Source organism: Hylaeus volcanicus, chromosome 6 (assembly GCF_026283585.1).
Source record: "Hylaeus volcanicus isolate JK05 chromosome 6, UHH_iyHylVolc1.0_haploid, whole genome shotgun sequence".
In the NCBI taxonomy this organism is placed as follows: domain Eukaryota; kingdom Metazoa; phylum Arthropoda; class Insecta; order Hymenoptera; family Colletidae; genus Hylaeus; species Hylaeus volcanicus.
Genome location: NC_071981.1, coordinates 20568408 through 20584420, shown reverse-complemented (window position 1 = coordinate 20584420; position 16013 = coordinate 20568408). Strand labels below are relative to the sequence as shown.

General features: G+C 43.1%; 1 protein-coding gene across 1 annotated transcript in view; it reads right to left on the bottom strand.

Moving 5' to 3' along the window:
• Window positions 1-747: 747 nt before the first annotated feature.
• LOC128878556 (junctophilin-2) overlaps window positions 748-16013 on the bottom strand; it is a 52886-nt gene continuing 37620 nt past the window's right edge. Inside the window, exons 10-14 of the mRNA XM_054126843.1 lie at window positions 14968-15067; window positions 7571-7817; window positions 7357-7495; window positions 5272-5493; window positions 748-4921 (exon numbers count right to left, since the gene is read on the bottom strand). Coding sequence (XP_053982818.1) covers window positions 4835-4921; window positions 5272-5493; window positions 7357-7495; window positions 7571-7817; window positions 14968-15067 — 795 coding nt within the window. The 3' untranslated portion in view covers window positions 748-4834. The remainder of the gene's footprint in view (window positions 4922-5271; window positions 5494-7356; window positions 7496-7570; window positions 7818-14967; window positions 15068-16013) is intronic.

Genomic DNA, 16013 nt, shown 5'->3' with positions numbered 1-16013 from the left:
TCAAGATTGCAATAGGATGACAAGAGAACTATGTGTAAAAACGTCATACACATTTAACATGGTGGAAGATTAAATCGAGAAGACAGCAAAGGAAAACTGGAATCTTTGATTCGTATTTTTTAATCAAAATTAATTGTTAAAAAAGCGAAAGGTAATGTCGGTTTTTAATTTTGTTCGCCGAGAAACATAGCCACCTGGAAGCGAACAGACGAAACTAATTTTGAACCTACGATCAGTGTGATACAGAAGACTCCAGTTTCTAATCGAATATTTTGCAATTCCGTTGCCAGATATCGTCAATACATTCTGCAAAAATTTATTATACATTTTACTCTTTTCTTTACATATTTATATAGATTTATATCGTATCAAGCTTTAATATGCGGCCGTAAAAAGGATGAGTCGCCATCTAGAGAAGAGTCTAGAAATTGTTTCGCTCTGGACTTTGATGTTTTGCCACCGACATGCGCCTGTCTTCGACGACCCACGTTACACGGCAGCCAGCGTCGAACAGTTTTTTGCGCACCCAGTTCGCGCACCACGCAACCCTTGCGTCGTTAGAAGGGTTGATGCGCGTACAGTTTGAAATACGAAGGATTGCTCGTCGGAGTAATAGCGAGCTAATAGCTGCGAACTTGTAATAAAATCTTTAGGTTTTGATCAGCAGGAACAACGCCAAGGAGACATGGCTGATATATTCAAAATTAGCGTAGTTTTGATGTGAACGTAGTAAGCAGAAAATTGGTAGCCAGTTATGATACAAGTTTATTGAATCACTGTTTCCTCGCAAATCAACAATGACAGTGGGCCCTTGAGTTGCTTCGTTTTGTTTTGCGCATGTTTCATAAGGTACTAAAATTCCTTTCACGCCCTTGGCTCGTTTCACGTTTATGTAGCCGTCGATAGAATGATGACCATGATGATAATAATAATAATAATAATAATAATAATAATTAATGATAAGAAATAATAATAGCGATACTTATAATAATAATAATCATAATCGTAATAGTAATAATAGCGACAATAACAATATACAGTAATAACGAGATATGCTAATTGTGATAATAGTCAATAGATAACAATTAAAGTATACATATGATTGTTTCATAGAGTTCCTCGTGATATAGCGATCAAATATCATAACCAATCGTTCTCCGTTCGTTTTCGTTCGATCGATATACTTAATTTCTATACACGTTAGAAATTTTCCCTTTGATTCGTGATATGGCATTTTGTGACGCAAATGAGTAATGATTAACGGCGCGTAGATTGAGTCTGATCTCGTACAATGTCCCTTTGTCTTCTTTTTTTTCTTCATTTCGTTTGTTGAGAAGTTTCAATCATCCTCTCCTCACTCTCTCTCTCTCTCTCTCACACACACTCACACACCGTTTCTCTCGCGATTCGATTTATCAAATTTTAGAGCTGCTCTTTGCGATACTAATTAATCGATTCATATATAAGTATATAGTTGCAATATATATACAGTACATATTTCAACGACAATTCGTCGCAAAATAGGGTAGCTTCAGTTATTCATACGAACGATCTTCCGTAACGAAAAAACACCTCCGATGCGTTCCAAGTTCATAGAAATTTCATTATTTCGTTTTTAAGCTGCCTTCGCCTTCGATTCTCTTCTACCATCCCGACAGATTTCACTTTCGACGCTTCGAATCGAACTTGTTCGTCTCGATTCCGTCATAGTAAATTAATTTTCTAAACGAACCTTCATGTCTGCGAGACGAAGGCGACGCGTTGCTCGAGCATCGTTCGATCGCGATCCTCGCATAGATCACCGCGCGCGTTCCTCTACTTTCGTCCTAATTCGTCCAGCGAATACAGTACTGGTTCCCTTCGCGATCAAAATACTGGGACCGTCGGTTATCTACAATCGAGGGTCGGTAGAGAGTTTGTTCTCGGAACTGCTCGAGATCAAACGGTGCCTCAAGGCTGGAGTGATCCATTTTTCAAGTATCCCTAACGTATCCCTTCGATCGAGAAGCGGGACACTACCGTACAGAGTGTCTCAAAAGACGCCATATATTTTTTGGAAATAATAGAAAAGATGGAAAAGTAACTATGAGACTATTCGTTACAATGGATTAAGGCTTAAGACGTATTTGGTAATGATATTCAAAATTGTAGGCTTTCATGTTTTAAATTCGTGATTTCATAAATTCAATCTAGGAAAACTTGGATTTAACCATGACGATACAAAAACTGGACGTTGAAGAAAATCTGATCGATTAAAAATGGGTTCAACGAAGGTCCACGAGTACTTCTTCTTTCATGATTTGGTTTTAGGGTATTCTTTACATCTCATAGTTCTTCTATTAAATTCCCATTATTTTAAAAGTAGATGACGACTTTTGACAGTCGCTCGCACGCATATTCGAGATGTTACGCGACAGTGTCGGTGTGCATAGATACACAGAGGAAAAATAATCCGTCAGCGTAGGATGAAAACAGCGTGTCCTCTACTTCCTTGGAAAAATAGTTTCGAAACGATTCGGTAATCCCGAAACATTCAGACGATTAAACTTCGACGGTCGCGGCGACCCTATACACGTTGTTTCGGTTTTTTTTTTTATTTACAAATTCACCTAGGTATACAAGCTACGCCTGAGGCTAGAAAAAAATGCGATCGCTCGAGCGCAACCAGGTCGATCTCCCGTGTCTCGAATGAGTTCCAGGGACTCGACAAAGACAAATTTTCTTCGGCGAGGACGCCCGAGGGAAACGGTCGAAAATATGGAATCCTCCATCTTTTTTTTTTTATTCGTCATTGTAAAAAGTCGAAGCGTTCGCTCGATCAGCGAAAAACACGCTCCATTCCTGGATCCAAATACGAATAGTATAGTAAAATTCTTTCCAACCGATATTCGTCGACCGAACGCAAAAATTTCTCGTTCGTGCGAGACTCGTTACGGAGTCGAATTTCTTCGGTGACAAATACAGTTACAAGGAACACCGCCCAACTCTATCTACGTTCAAAATTTCAGAAAAATCGGCTTATGGCTCTTTGTACCAGTCAGAAAGGTCTCTGTACACTGAAGTTGCTCTAATTAATTGTAAATCCATTCGGGTTCTCCTAAAGTGTTGACCTTCTCACGACTCAAGATTTAACGACGAGAAAAATTGAAAAAAATTCTATAATTAAAAATTTCCATTCAATGTTAAATAAAAATTGCGAGATGTACCTGTACCAAGGTATAAAAATAAACTATACTTCTGCGAGCACAGGGTGTACACAAGCGTTTCGACCGAATTCTGAATCTCACGAGAACCAAGTTTGTTCGTTTTTTAATCATTTACGTCTCCATTCCTTCAAAACGATACAATTCCACCGTGATCGGAGATAAACGAGCTTTTATCGCGAAGCCAACGTTCTTGCTTTTATTTCGAGCGTCGTCGATCGATGGAGAAACCCCGATCGCGCGCTGACCCTAAGTGTAATATAAAAAGTCGGAAAAATGTGTCTATGTACAACAGTTTCGCATGGAAGGCGAAAAGGGACGCTTTGCGAGCGAAGCGATCTCCCATTATACAATTTGCGCGATTACAATTACGCGACTCGATATCCACGTGACACCCACACGATTACATGGACACGGCGTTAACACATGAATACATTATAACCGTTAGTCGCGCAACCCGTGACCGTCCGTCCCTCGGACTCGTACAAAATCGCGACAATCGTCCAGAAACTCGAAACTCGTTGCTTCTTCTAGGCAAAGATGAAGATTAACTCGGAGATGGCCGGAGACTAAAAGATATTGGCCAAGACATTGACAGAACCTACCATTTTTACCAGTGTAACCGCCATATATCGTCAAATCAGATTCTTTCATTGTCTCTCTCATCGCGGCTGCGAATGTACATCGAAGCGTCGATTTATTTCTAATCAGAGACGAACAAAATTTTATTCACGCGTTCGTCGTGTGCGTTAAATTCCATCGAATGCGATATGTCCCCTTCGAAATTCTAATCCTCGTCCAACCAGCGACGAATAAAAAGTAATCCGTCTTTCGTTCGTCGTTCGAAATTGCCATCCACGTAAGAATTTCGCTCGTCTCCGATTCTAACCCTATCGCCTATCTAACTCTTGACACAGGGCGTGCAAAAACGTTCGAAAATCACCACCGTACCCACGTTCCCCGTTCGAGGATGTCTCGAGCAAAATAGCTCGCGCTACTCTAGCTGTTCTATCGCGTATAAAATTGATATATACCACCTGATCGTCCGCGCTCGAGTCGATCGTCGAAAAAGAAAAGGATAAAGTGTAGAGAGTATTCGTGTGTGCGCACCGTGTTCAGAGCTTGGCGTTGGCCAGCTGTTACAAATATTAATATATTAAAATACTCGGTGTAAAAATAGGTATGATACAGGCGCGCGGGGCACGTCGTCGTCGCGAGTGCCCCGTGTCTCGGACAAAAACGAGCCGTTCCCTTCGTCCTTCGCGAGGAGTCCTGGCCCTCTTCGATCGTCGCGGATGGGAAACCCGCGATTCTCGCGAATACGTCGCTCCTTATCGAAAAAATTCTCTCCGCGAGGCTCTCGTTGTCCGTCGATCCGGTCCCACGCGAATCCTCGAGGTCCTCGCCGTCGGTTCCTTCGCGTCCAACCCTGCGTGGGACCGAGTAAAATCGCTCGAAAGCCGTTTTCAGCGGTTTTGTCCTCGTGATTTTGCGTCGAGGGCACCCTCGCGCCCTCCGGTTCATTGCTCCTCGAGTTCTGGTTTACGGTGACGGCACTGGGGCGTCGCGACGCTCCTCGGGCCTCAGGTCACGTCCACCACGAGTCCGTGAACCCGATCGTCGGCTGGCTGCTACGTCAGCAGCTTGAAGAACATCAGGGCTAGGGATATGTTGATGAACAGCACCAGCATCACGAGCTGCTGCCGGGAGAACCAGTCCTGCGAAATTACGGTTAGAATCAGTCGCGTGTTTCCTGGGAGGGGATCCTCGATTTAGGCTGTCATAGATCGAAAGAGAGAGATACAGAGATACAGCCAGTCCCATAAGTATTCGTACCTTCTATCGAAGAAATTTGTCATGATAGGTTTGATGTTTCCAAATCAATGTTTCGTTATAAATATGTACACGAATAATCTTTAAATATTATAGTGAAAAATTTATTTGAAAACATCAGGTCTATCATTTAATTTAGTACTGACTGTAAATCCCAAATGCTAGTCCGAAAAGGGTCAGGATTGGCATGAAACGATCATACGTAGAAATTCGTATGGGTGGTAGAGATACTCACTTTAACCTGAGGACTGACCAAGTAGAGCAAAGGGTTGGCACGGAGCCTTTCGCTCTCGTCGATCTGCCTGCGGATCTCCTCCCTCCTCATGCTGCTCAGGACGCTGACTTCCTCCCTGGACAGCGGTGCCGTGGCCGTCAGCTGAATGGGCTGCGCCACATCCGGCAGTGACTTCTTTCGTTGAAGGGATATCGCCGCCGCCGCCGCCGCCGCCGGCATCGCCTGCACGAAAAAAGGAAACGAGAAACAAAGAGAGAGAGGTGGCCCTCGGACGCGATCGATCGCGTAAAGCCTTATTTCTAAAGGGTGGAAGTGTCAGCCTGACAAAGGGATCCCCGAGACGGTATCATCCCAATCGAGATCAACGCAATGCGCAATTGGTCACGCGATCGACAATCATCGCGATGGGGAATTAATTATCCAACTTCCCCTAGTGTTTCAGCGTTAAACATTTCCCTATTAACCCAAAGCAGGTGCTGGTATCAAAATACGAAAGTATCGGATTTTATGTATCGATACACCGTGTCCTTATCGGAAGAGCTTCCCACCGACCTCAAGGAATCTCGAGAGCGAATGTTCTCTCTTAGTTCCTACCAACATCTGTCTATTCTCTACAGTAGAACTCCAACGGTAATAACTAAACTTCATACAAAGTAGATAAATCACCAAACGTAAGTAGCAAATATTTCATCTACGTAAGCGATAACTTTTCTACAAATCGACATTTTTCTATTAAACTAGGCATTCTTGTACCGCGACGTGCGCACTTTCTATTAAAGAAATAAAAATTTCTAATCCGCTTTCGAGAAAAATTCAGTCCGTCATCCAGTCGTAACCCCTCTACGAGATTCGAGCTTGAAATTGCGCGTTGCCTCGTCGCACAGCGTTTTTATATGCGCGTTAAATTCGGTGGTGGAAACGAACCAGTCACGCTTTTACGACGTAGGATTCCAGGGAAGTTAGACTTTTATATTCGCTCTCGGATGAAAAGCTGATCTCCGCTGGTTCGTTCCCAAGGTTCGACGGTAACAGTAGCTAAATATCGGTGGGGAACGTCCACGATAACATTCGGGATTATGGTTCCGCTGGTTACAATGATTTCGAGGTCGTAGTTCTGCGTGAAAAATAGCGGCAATTTGTTTGGCGTGGCATCGAGCTCGTGGACGTTTACGTGTTCATTAGTTCCAGATTTCGAAGGAGCAGAGAAAACGGGTTGGCGAAGGGAGGAAGACAAGGAATCCTTGGACGAGTTCCAAAACGTGCAGCCTCGCTCGTAATCGGACGTAATAATGATGCAAAGGTCAGGAATCTGGTCCGGATACGTTGACCTTCGACACCAGACTTTCCTCCGTGTTTCGGAGAACGCTCAAAGGCGAGGAGAAATTGATAATACGATCGATTAATTTCGACCAGTGTACTCGTCTTTGCTCGCGTGTTTCCAGCTGCGGGTCAGCGAGATTCTAGCCTCTGTCAAGGCTATTTCTCCAAAGCAATATCAGCGAGGAAAAGAAGCCTGACTTCAATTCTCGATGCATGTTAGCTTTTTTTATCGAGGTTCATGATAATCCCGGAGTATCGACAAGAATCGTCTCGTCACTCGACGTAACTCGCGCTGCATCTGAAACAGCTGATGCCTTTCGACAGCGTTCGTCGAGATTCGAGCTGTTGGTCTTCGACGTTGAGAGCACCTTCTGCATTGGCTGTCGAAACATAGCATACAGATGTCACTGACTTGTCCTAGGTTCTTGTAAACATCTTGAGTTAGAGATGGAATGGGTGACAGGTTTTTCTTAGTCCCACGTGGGACCGTGAGCGTATTAGAATCGATGACTACAAGGTTCATAAGTGTTTATATTTCTATTGAAATTTGGAATTCTACAAGCCTTTTAACGTAAAGCTGAATGCTTCCAAGGAGCCAAGATTATCCTGACCCACGTAGGAGACAGTAAACGCGTCAAGATGGTTGGATGAGACGAGTTTGTTAGTACACCTAGTCGAAGAGGTCTGTATAGGTTTTAAGAGAAGACGCATTCGAGCATCGCGACGGGATGAACATTGAGAGGAGCTTTATCGCTCTGTTCGTACCTCCACGGGAGGCGCGACGATCCAGGACTCCGAGGCCCTCCTGGCCATGAGGGCAGGGCTGCATAGTAGCGCCTCCTCCTCCTCGTCAGGCTCTGACCAGAACATCTTAACTCCCTGGGAACCCTTCCTTTCCAAAGTCCTTAACGTTCCCGGATCGATTAGTGAGGATTACCTCCCTTTACCTCGCCCGAAGCACCAGACAATACAGTTTTACCAGCCACAGATTCTTCCTGAACATTTCCACGGCGTTGTTCGCGCGACGCCGCGAATTTTCCTTCGACGAGTCCCAGTTCGGATTGTTTTCTTGAATCGCGACAGCGAAAATGGAAATTCGGAATTCGCCGCCTCCTGGTGAGGAAGCCAGGCCGCAGACTGATCGGCCCTGGCTCGTTCGACCGAAATAGAGAGACGCCCCACTATTTTCACTTTGAAATAGCACCGACGAGCACCGCGTCGCGACGCTCACGGCTGTGCACCGACGACGATGCCAGAGCCTTGTCGATTCGCTGCTCGTTGATTTATGACAGCTTGTCGTCGCGCGGCTCCGCGGTTAGCTTTATTTCGGAGCCGTTTCGCTTTTTTGCGTACGCGCGTCGAATGACAGGTATCGATAGCTATTTTTGGAGCCACATCTCGGGGATGGTGTCGCATTCTCGGCTACAGAAAAGGACGAAACGAGGGAGACATTGATCTTACTTTGGGGGTCTCGCAAGTGGCTAATTATTTAGTGTCACTGTTGCTACTGTAGATATTAACAAGATTAGGTCTGTTTCTTTATAACACGTTGATTGCCCGATTAATACTATCGGAAATTTCTGCTTCGATACAATTTTCTTTACAGACTATTGGACATTTTCAAGAGTATTAGTCTGGCAGTCGACGTGTTGAGATATAACGACCCGATTACTTTTTGCGTATTTATGTTCGTAAAACTACTTTCTCAAAAAATCTACCAGTGGACCTACCATTATTAAAGGGATCCCCGTCATAGAGAGACAGAGTATCGAAAAGGTCAAGTCCGCCGGTTCTGATTAATTAAAGGCTCGAACAGGTGATTCTCAAGCGGACGGTAAGCAGCGCGTAATGCAGAGGCGGTCGAAGAAAATTCTTCGTGGCCGTTCACGGCCGAAACGCTGACCGGAAATATCGTTACGCAAATAAAGTCGAACTCGCAATTTGCGTTGTCTGATTCACGGTACTGGCATGCGAAATAAATTCGTCGAGGTTTTCGCGAATTCCGTTCCCGTTCTTCGCACGCCAAAATGGGGCTCGGCCCACTTTATTCGTGTTTTCTTGTTTCCTCATTGCGTTTCGCTGTTTCAGGCTTTTTCGAAACGTTCTCAACATCGTAACTTTCATTATTTCGAGTCGGAAACAGAGGATTTTGCAAAAAAAACATCGTAGAATGGAGCTGTCGAGCAATAACACGGAACGAGTCACCAGAAATTGCCGTCTGAAGAAACACCATTTCGACTCTTTTCGTTCGAGGAGTCTTGAGAAGTTTCGTCTCGAAGAAATTCAGGATGAATTGTATCGATCGGCCTCACTTCTTATGGTTTTTTACTTTGCTCCTTCCGTTTGCAATTTTCTAGTTTCGAGAGAATTAATTTTGCCTTTCTCGAGGTGGAGCTTCGTGAAACTTTGATTTTGAAGCAGTAATCCTTTGCATGATGCAACGACACGCATAACTTCTGGGAGTCGGCGTTTCCCGTCTCCTCATCCGATGACAGTTACGAAAATATGGCATGTTGTTCCCACGCCAACAGGTATTGTTTCGATGCGTTCATTCGATATAATTTGTCCCTTGGCACGTCCACGGGGACCAATTAAACAACTGTACGTTGTTACGTAAAACGCATAGCGGTTAGATTTTTTCGTTGGCAGAATTCTCGAAAATTTCGACGTGATACAAGAGGTGCCATTGAACGCGATACTTCGACGCATCGTAGACGCTGTTGTCTATTCTTGCACCCCGAGTCGCGATCACTATGAAATTCGATAAAATCAGTCTGTCCGTGCACGGAATTTTTTTTTTTTCGATGCAAGGCAATCGAAAATTGGTGTCCGTACTTTAAAACAATTTTTTTTTTTCGCGAGAAATAATAATTTGTGTTAAGCAAGAAAGAAGGAGAAGATAAGTCAGAGGTTAAGGGATGTCGAGGTTCCTCCAGATACGTCCTCCTAATCGACATGCTTTAATCTGTCGGCCAATAACAGCTGTTACATCATATACATAAATACATTCAATACATCGAACCAACGTCTGTAGTATCGTTGTGTAATTAACGAGACTTTCCTTCGATTACTCTATGTATCGTTAAAATCGTTTCCTCGGAATGTAACCTGGAAGTACGTAAATCGTCGAGTGCGTGCCTCGGCTACTCTCGTTTATCCACCTGACTTTCTTCTAGCGTGAGACGAAACTCCCTACGTTGATTTTGTTGTTGTCTCTAACACAACACTACGAACCATCTTTATATTAAAATACATGAAATCTCGCTATATATTTCGTTTAAAGTCTCTGTAAATCGTTTCTATAGCCTCACCGAGTACGCCGCGAACGAAACTCGAGCGCTTCGCGATTTTATCCAACGCGAAAACATTCCTGAATCGAGACGAGTCGATCGATTTGCTTGTGGATAAAGAGGATTCGAAATTAATTGTCGCGAATCACGGAATTCGTTCGCGTCGTACTCCATGGAATCGTATTGCATCCCATATTCTCGGTAAAAGACACTTTCGAAAAGCTTGGCACTTGTACAATCCCGACACCAGCTCCGCGTCACACCCGCGAATCCGATATTCTGCATAAAAAATAGTTTGAAAGGTTCGAGGAACTTGAGGGAGAGAATTCAATTCCGACCGAGCTTTGTCCGCGAGATCGTTACAGTATCGCTAATGTTTCCAGGTTCCATTCGACCGTTATCTCGGTTATCTCGTGATCGTCCGGCTTCTTCCTTTCTTTAGGCACGACCGTTGTTGAGGTACAATTTGCAACCACGTTGAATCGAAAAATTCGTGCGAGTGAACCAACACGAAGATAAGCCCCTCCGGAGTCACCGTCGAGTAAAAAAAGCTCCGATTCACGTTCCCGTTAGAAAGAGATACAAATTTTCGTACAAACTCTTAATTATCATCGGATGTATAGTTTGAGCAACGCGATGAGTTAGAATTCAGCGAAGAGTAGTAATTTTGTTTAGTGATACAGCAATCCCTCGATTCGATTGGTTGACAACGGATGTTTATCGATCGATCCACTTGACAAGATCGAAGGTATCGATTAAAACAGTGTTTGTCCGAGAAATGTCTCCCGCCACTGCTTGAATTTTTAAATCTTTTATCACAGTACCATAGAACATCGGAAACCATAACGTTCTGCGTTGAACATTTCTTTTTTCAATATCTCTTATGGCTCGAGAAATGTTAGCAAATATATGAAGGATGAGAATCTTACAGCAAGAATAAAAAATACCTTCTCTCGATGTAACGACGCGAGTGGACTCGACCAGCGTCGCTTTATCGAGGGATTACTGTATTCGTATATTTAAGAAATTCAACGTGGCGCACGAAAGGCGTTTCGTAATTGTACTGTGAAAAATCTTGATTAAAATAGAGAATCCTGATATATTTATGCCCGTATGCGTGCATGTATGTGCCTGTATGAGAAGTCAGTGGACTGGGCCGTACCTAATGCACAAGATTAATACTTTCCCTCGTCGGGTTTAATTTCGACGTGGAATTTAATGCTTATAGAGGTATATGTCGTATTATCGTTACGTATTCATAATGCACATTTGGTACCGACGTTTGTGCTTCTTGTCTAAAACAAAGATCAACCCCGTCGAGAAACATTGCGCTCCTTGGTTCGATAAACTTTGATCAACGTTCGCAGCAACTCATTTATAAAAATTGCATGTTATAATTGTATATATAATATATAATAGTATATATAATATACAATATATTATATTTTGTATATATATATATAATATGCAATTATATGACCGAAGTCGCGTGAAACTTAAGTGGCTGCTCGGGGCAACTCGATTTCGTCGCGACTAAAATTACGGGTGAAATTTTTAAAAGTGCTAAAAAAATAGTATTCTTGCTTAATTCTCTTACCGTAGAGTAGTAAATTCTTTCGCGGTGTGTTTGAAACAAGGTATGAAAGGTTGGTAATGCGTGATGTAATAAAAAATTATCGTCGTGCAACTTTCGATCTCGAGAGGGTTATCGTCGTCGATCGTTTGTACAGTATTACGACCTAAGTATCTCACACTACATGTCTTTACATACTTATTTCTACGGAATGTGTATACGTACAGGGTGGACCGTTCAAATGGGTGCGCCAGAACATTTTCATTGTTCCTGGTTAAATGAAAAAATTATTCGCGACGAAGTACAAAAGCGCAGACGTAGAACAATGCCTGTTCAATTTGCGTCAAGTAATTCTTTTGTTAGAAATTGAAGTTCCGTTTTGTTATCACAGATATCGAAGACAACTCAATGCATAAAATCGAAACGTTGTCGATAAATTGTTGGTTATCGAGACTGAATTGGTTGTTTTCATGGAATGATGAATTCCTGAATTTAATTTTAAACTGAATTCCAAAGGTGTGCCAATTTACGTGGTCCATCCTGTATAACGTGTATGCGTGTATATACATATATAATAGTATCCCATCCTGTGGAACTGGTACAATACATTATAGATTTTACAGAGTGACGCTACGTCATAGAAGCATGCGTTAGAAAAATAATGTCTCTGATCAAAAAACAGGAAAAAACAAGCGGCGTGGAGGTGGAGGATAGAGATTTTCCACGTTAAGTTCGTCGATGTCGACGTGAACGATGGACAGGAGCACGTGACTTTGTCGAAGGGGTTGGAGAATGCGTTCCGACGATCAACCACCCGACAATGGCGGACGAAAAATGAACTCGGAGATGGGGAAAACCTTGCTCGAATAACAGACGACGAACAAAAACACAACGTAGTAATTTATCGTCGTTTATCGAACATGTGGTTTCGACGAGCATCTTTTATTTGATATTCTCTATTTTTTTTTTTTTTTAACTATCCTTACTCAGGAGGATAGTTCGAAACCTTGATCAAATTCCGAGGATGGATTTAAAGAAGGTGCAGCTTCTCGAGGCCAAGTAGTACTATGTTCCATACTTCAAGTACGACATATCAAATACTAATTACTTAACGAATAACGAAAGCTGCGCGTTTTTTACTCGTTATTCGAGATTTTTGCCCATCTCAGAATGGACTTCAGAATTTGATAAAGAGGAGAAGTGGGGATTAGTGGGGTTTGAGAAAAGAGGGTTGAAAGCTTGTTAGAAATAGGATGAGAAACAGAGTGAGAAATATTTGCAAAAAAGACTTGTCCCCGCCTCCACACCGCACGCGAACCTTACCTTTCGGATTCCTCGAATTGCTTAATTAATGGACGTAACATCATCACGTTACTTTGTTTAATTATTGGACGTAACACCCGTGCGGTAAGTTGAAATCATTTCTGTGCGTGTGTAGACGTGCGTGCCCGTTTCTCGATCGTTTGTTCGATCGATCATCGAGGGTAGGACTATGTCGTATATAGAAAAAGAAAAGTGTGAGAGAAATTAAACGGCGCAAGCGTTCCAAAATCTTGCCCCGCCGAGTGCTCTGTTTCGAGGGCAAAATTCTTAATCGAATAACGAAAAAAGTTAGGGATCCATTCCACATCGAATAAAATTTAGAATCGTAATCGTAGAATGGATCATGCTGTTAGATTTATTCGTTATGCATTATTCGAATAAAATTTTGCCCATGGCGGACACGCACTTCTCTCGTGTCTGTCGTAATTTTGTTCGATATTGCGTTTCGCTGTAATTCTGGGAATGGAGGAACGATTCGAAGTACAAGGACACCATTGTGCATATCGAATAAATTAATTTAGCGAAACGTCTCGCAATTAAATGTAATTCCCAGTGTACGGCGAATAGTTGGCAGATTTAAATGGTGTTTTATTAAAACGAGAGTCTATAGAATAAGTCGGTTGTTTGTCCATCCTCCATGGAATTATTCGAGTGAATTGCAATACCAACAAATCGAATACAGACCGCGAAAACTCTCACGAATCTCCGTTCACCGCTCTTCTACCTCTATTGTGCTTCCCATAAAAAAATAATTTCGTCTGTCTCTGACAAGAAGGCGGAAAGAACGTCGCTCGCTTCGTTCAATGCCCATGTTCAATGCCCATGTTCGATTTAACCCTTTCAGCCTCCAATAATGCTGTACCGAAGGCAATCATTTCCATACCAGTCTGGGCTCGTTGACCTCTGTCGTTTATATTTAACTCTGAAATACTATAGCTAGGTACTCCATTATTACTCGTTCATTTTTGTTTCGGTCATTTCTAAGAGTTGGTAGCTGTTAACTTGTTTGTGGCAATCATCTGGTAAAGACCTAACAGGTTTGAACTTGCTCTAAGCGTTCGAGTTACTTAAACTCTCATTTTTCATGGGTTGCACAGTTCCTCTCTACAGGTATAGCATCGCAGAGTAAATTAATACCGCCCCTCTGCTTTCTTCCACTAGTTTCTTCGAACAGGTATTTTTACTTTAGGAATACCAAGCAAGCATTGAATTAGGGCTGAAAGGATTAGCTGTCCGTCGATCATCAACGCGAATTATTTAAGTAATAGCTAATAACAATCTACGACCAGGTACGAGTTCTGTCTTCGCTGATGCGCGCCGTGAGAAATTTGGGAATCGGAGTCTCCGGGGCGAGGCTACAGAGAACGTTTGAGCAACCTTCTCCTACAAATATTTCAACGATCCATAGGTCTGGTACTCTCACTCGCGGAATAGCTTTCAGTGGCGCAAGCTAAAACGCCCAGAAAAAATTTCTTTCTCTTTTTCTCTTCGCGGCCTGTTTAAAAAACGAACGTTCGACCGATGCTCGAGCCTCGAAGCGTTTCTGTAGCCTCAGCCAGGAGCTCTGGTCTGGCGCGCACCGCTCCGTCGAGACTAAAGTGTCGATCTGAAAATATTTTCTCCTTCGGCGCATACCAAACAATGGTTCCGGTCTCTGTTTCCGTCCGCGAGTCGACCACGGACGTTTGTGTAAACTGTGAGATGCCCGTCGACTAAACCGTCACCCTGTACAGGGTATCTCAACGATCGTAGTGTTCTTCATGCGTACATGGATCGAAAACGTGGGACACATTTTTATTGTAGCTACTTCGGTTACCGAGGGAACTTGTATTCAAAATCTGTCGGATATGTGCGCCTGCTTGGTCGATTGAGTTGATTTTCACATTACTTAATCGCCAAGCCTGCGGTGGTAGTCTGTATGCAACACGTGACAACATCTTGGAAAATGACTTAATAGTAATTCTATGGAATCCTTATTTGGTAATAATAAGCATCTGTATTTGTTCACCGGGCGGGGTGGATTCTAAATTATACAAAAAAGGTCCATATCCAACAGATTTTCAATTTCCTCGAGATCGCGAGGTCAAACAAAAAATATTCATTCCACATTTTCGACTCGTTGTCGCATATGGAATCGCCTTACTTTCAGTTGGCCACCCTGTATAGAACGCAACGAGTCTCGTTTCAAACATTCGAGCGAGGGTTTGATCGGTCCGCAGTCTTTGCTGCTGGCGCGAACGTAATCTTTGCTGAAACGCTGGGTCGGTTTGGTCTGGACTTGGGCGTTTAGCTAAACATCATCGTTCGATAACGAGGCGTTATGTAAAATCTGATTTCCGAGTTTCTTTTTCGGGAATGTATACAGGAACGAGCGTTCCGATCGGCTGGTTAATGGTTCGTCGAAGCTCGAGAGACTGTCCGAAGCCTCGAACGGGAGTAGACCCTGGATTCTCCGGCGAATACAAGATACACCTTTCAACGTCGGCTCTGGAACGTTGCAAGTTTACCTTAATGGCTCGTCGGGGCTGGATTTCACAGTCAACAAGCTTACCGTCCGAGCAGCTTCGAAATTGGCTCGCTTACACGGGCAACGTTACATCCCGAGCGACATTAAGCTCTGTGTGCCATGGGCACATAGCTGCGCGAGCCTCGCACATTTGCGCCCGTATTTATGCAACCATAGCGAATTACAGCAAACTCGTGCAGTTTATTCTGGCCTTTCGTTTGCGTTGAAGTTAAGGAAGTTACATTTTGCGTTAAATCCGCGATTACGCCTCTGAAATTGTCAAAAATTCAAGAACTGGTCGTCTCTATATTTGCTCACAAAATTTAAAAAAAACTACCGACACTACCGTTTAGGGCGAATGTCACTTGTACACACGAGGAAAGACCAGTTTTCCTCGAAAACTACACTATATGGATTTTTTAAATATTTTTTTCATAGTAATTGTAGTCCGAGCTAATCCCAAAAATTAAATTACATTAGTACGAGACAAAAAAATAATGTTAAAATAATGAAACACGGACGCAAGTGTTTAAGGTACATCGCGTGAAATCCACCAGGTATCTCGATCTCAATCCCTAAGATTAGCTTTATTAAACAGCCCCGTTAATGTTGTTCCGGTCCCCCTTTCCCCGCCCCGATGTTATCAGGCGCACCAGCCGTTTTCATCCCCATTGTCGTCGCTGAGACATCCAGGATCCAGTTCGCGAACCGTCTCTCGGCTCTCGTTGAT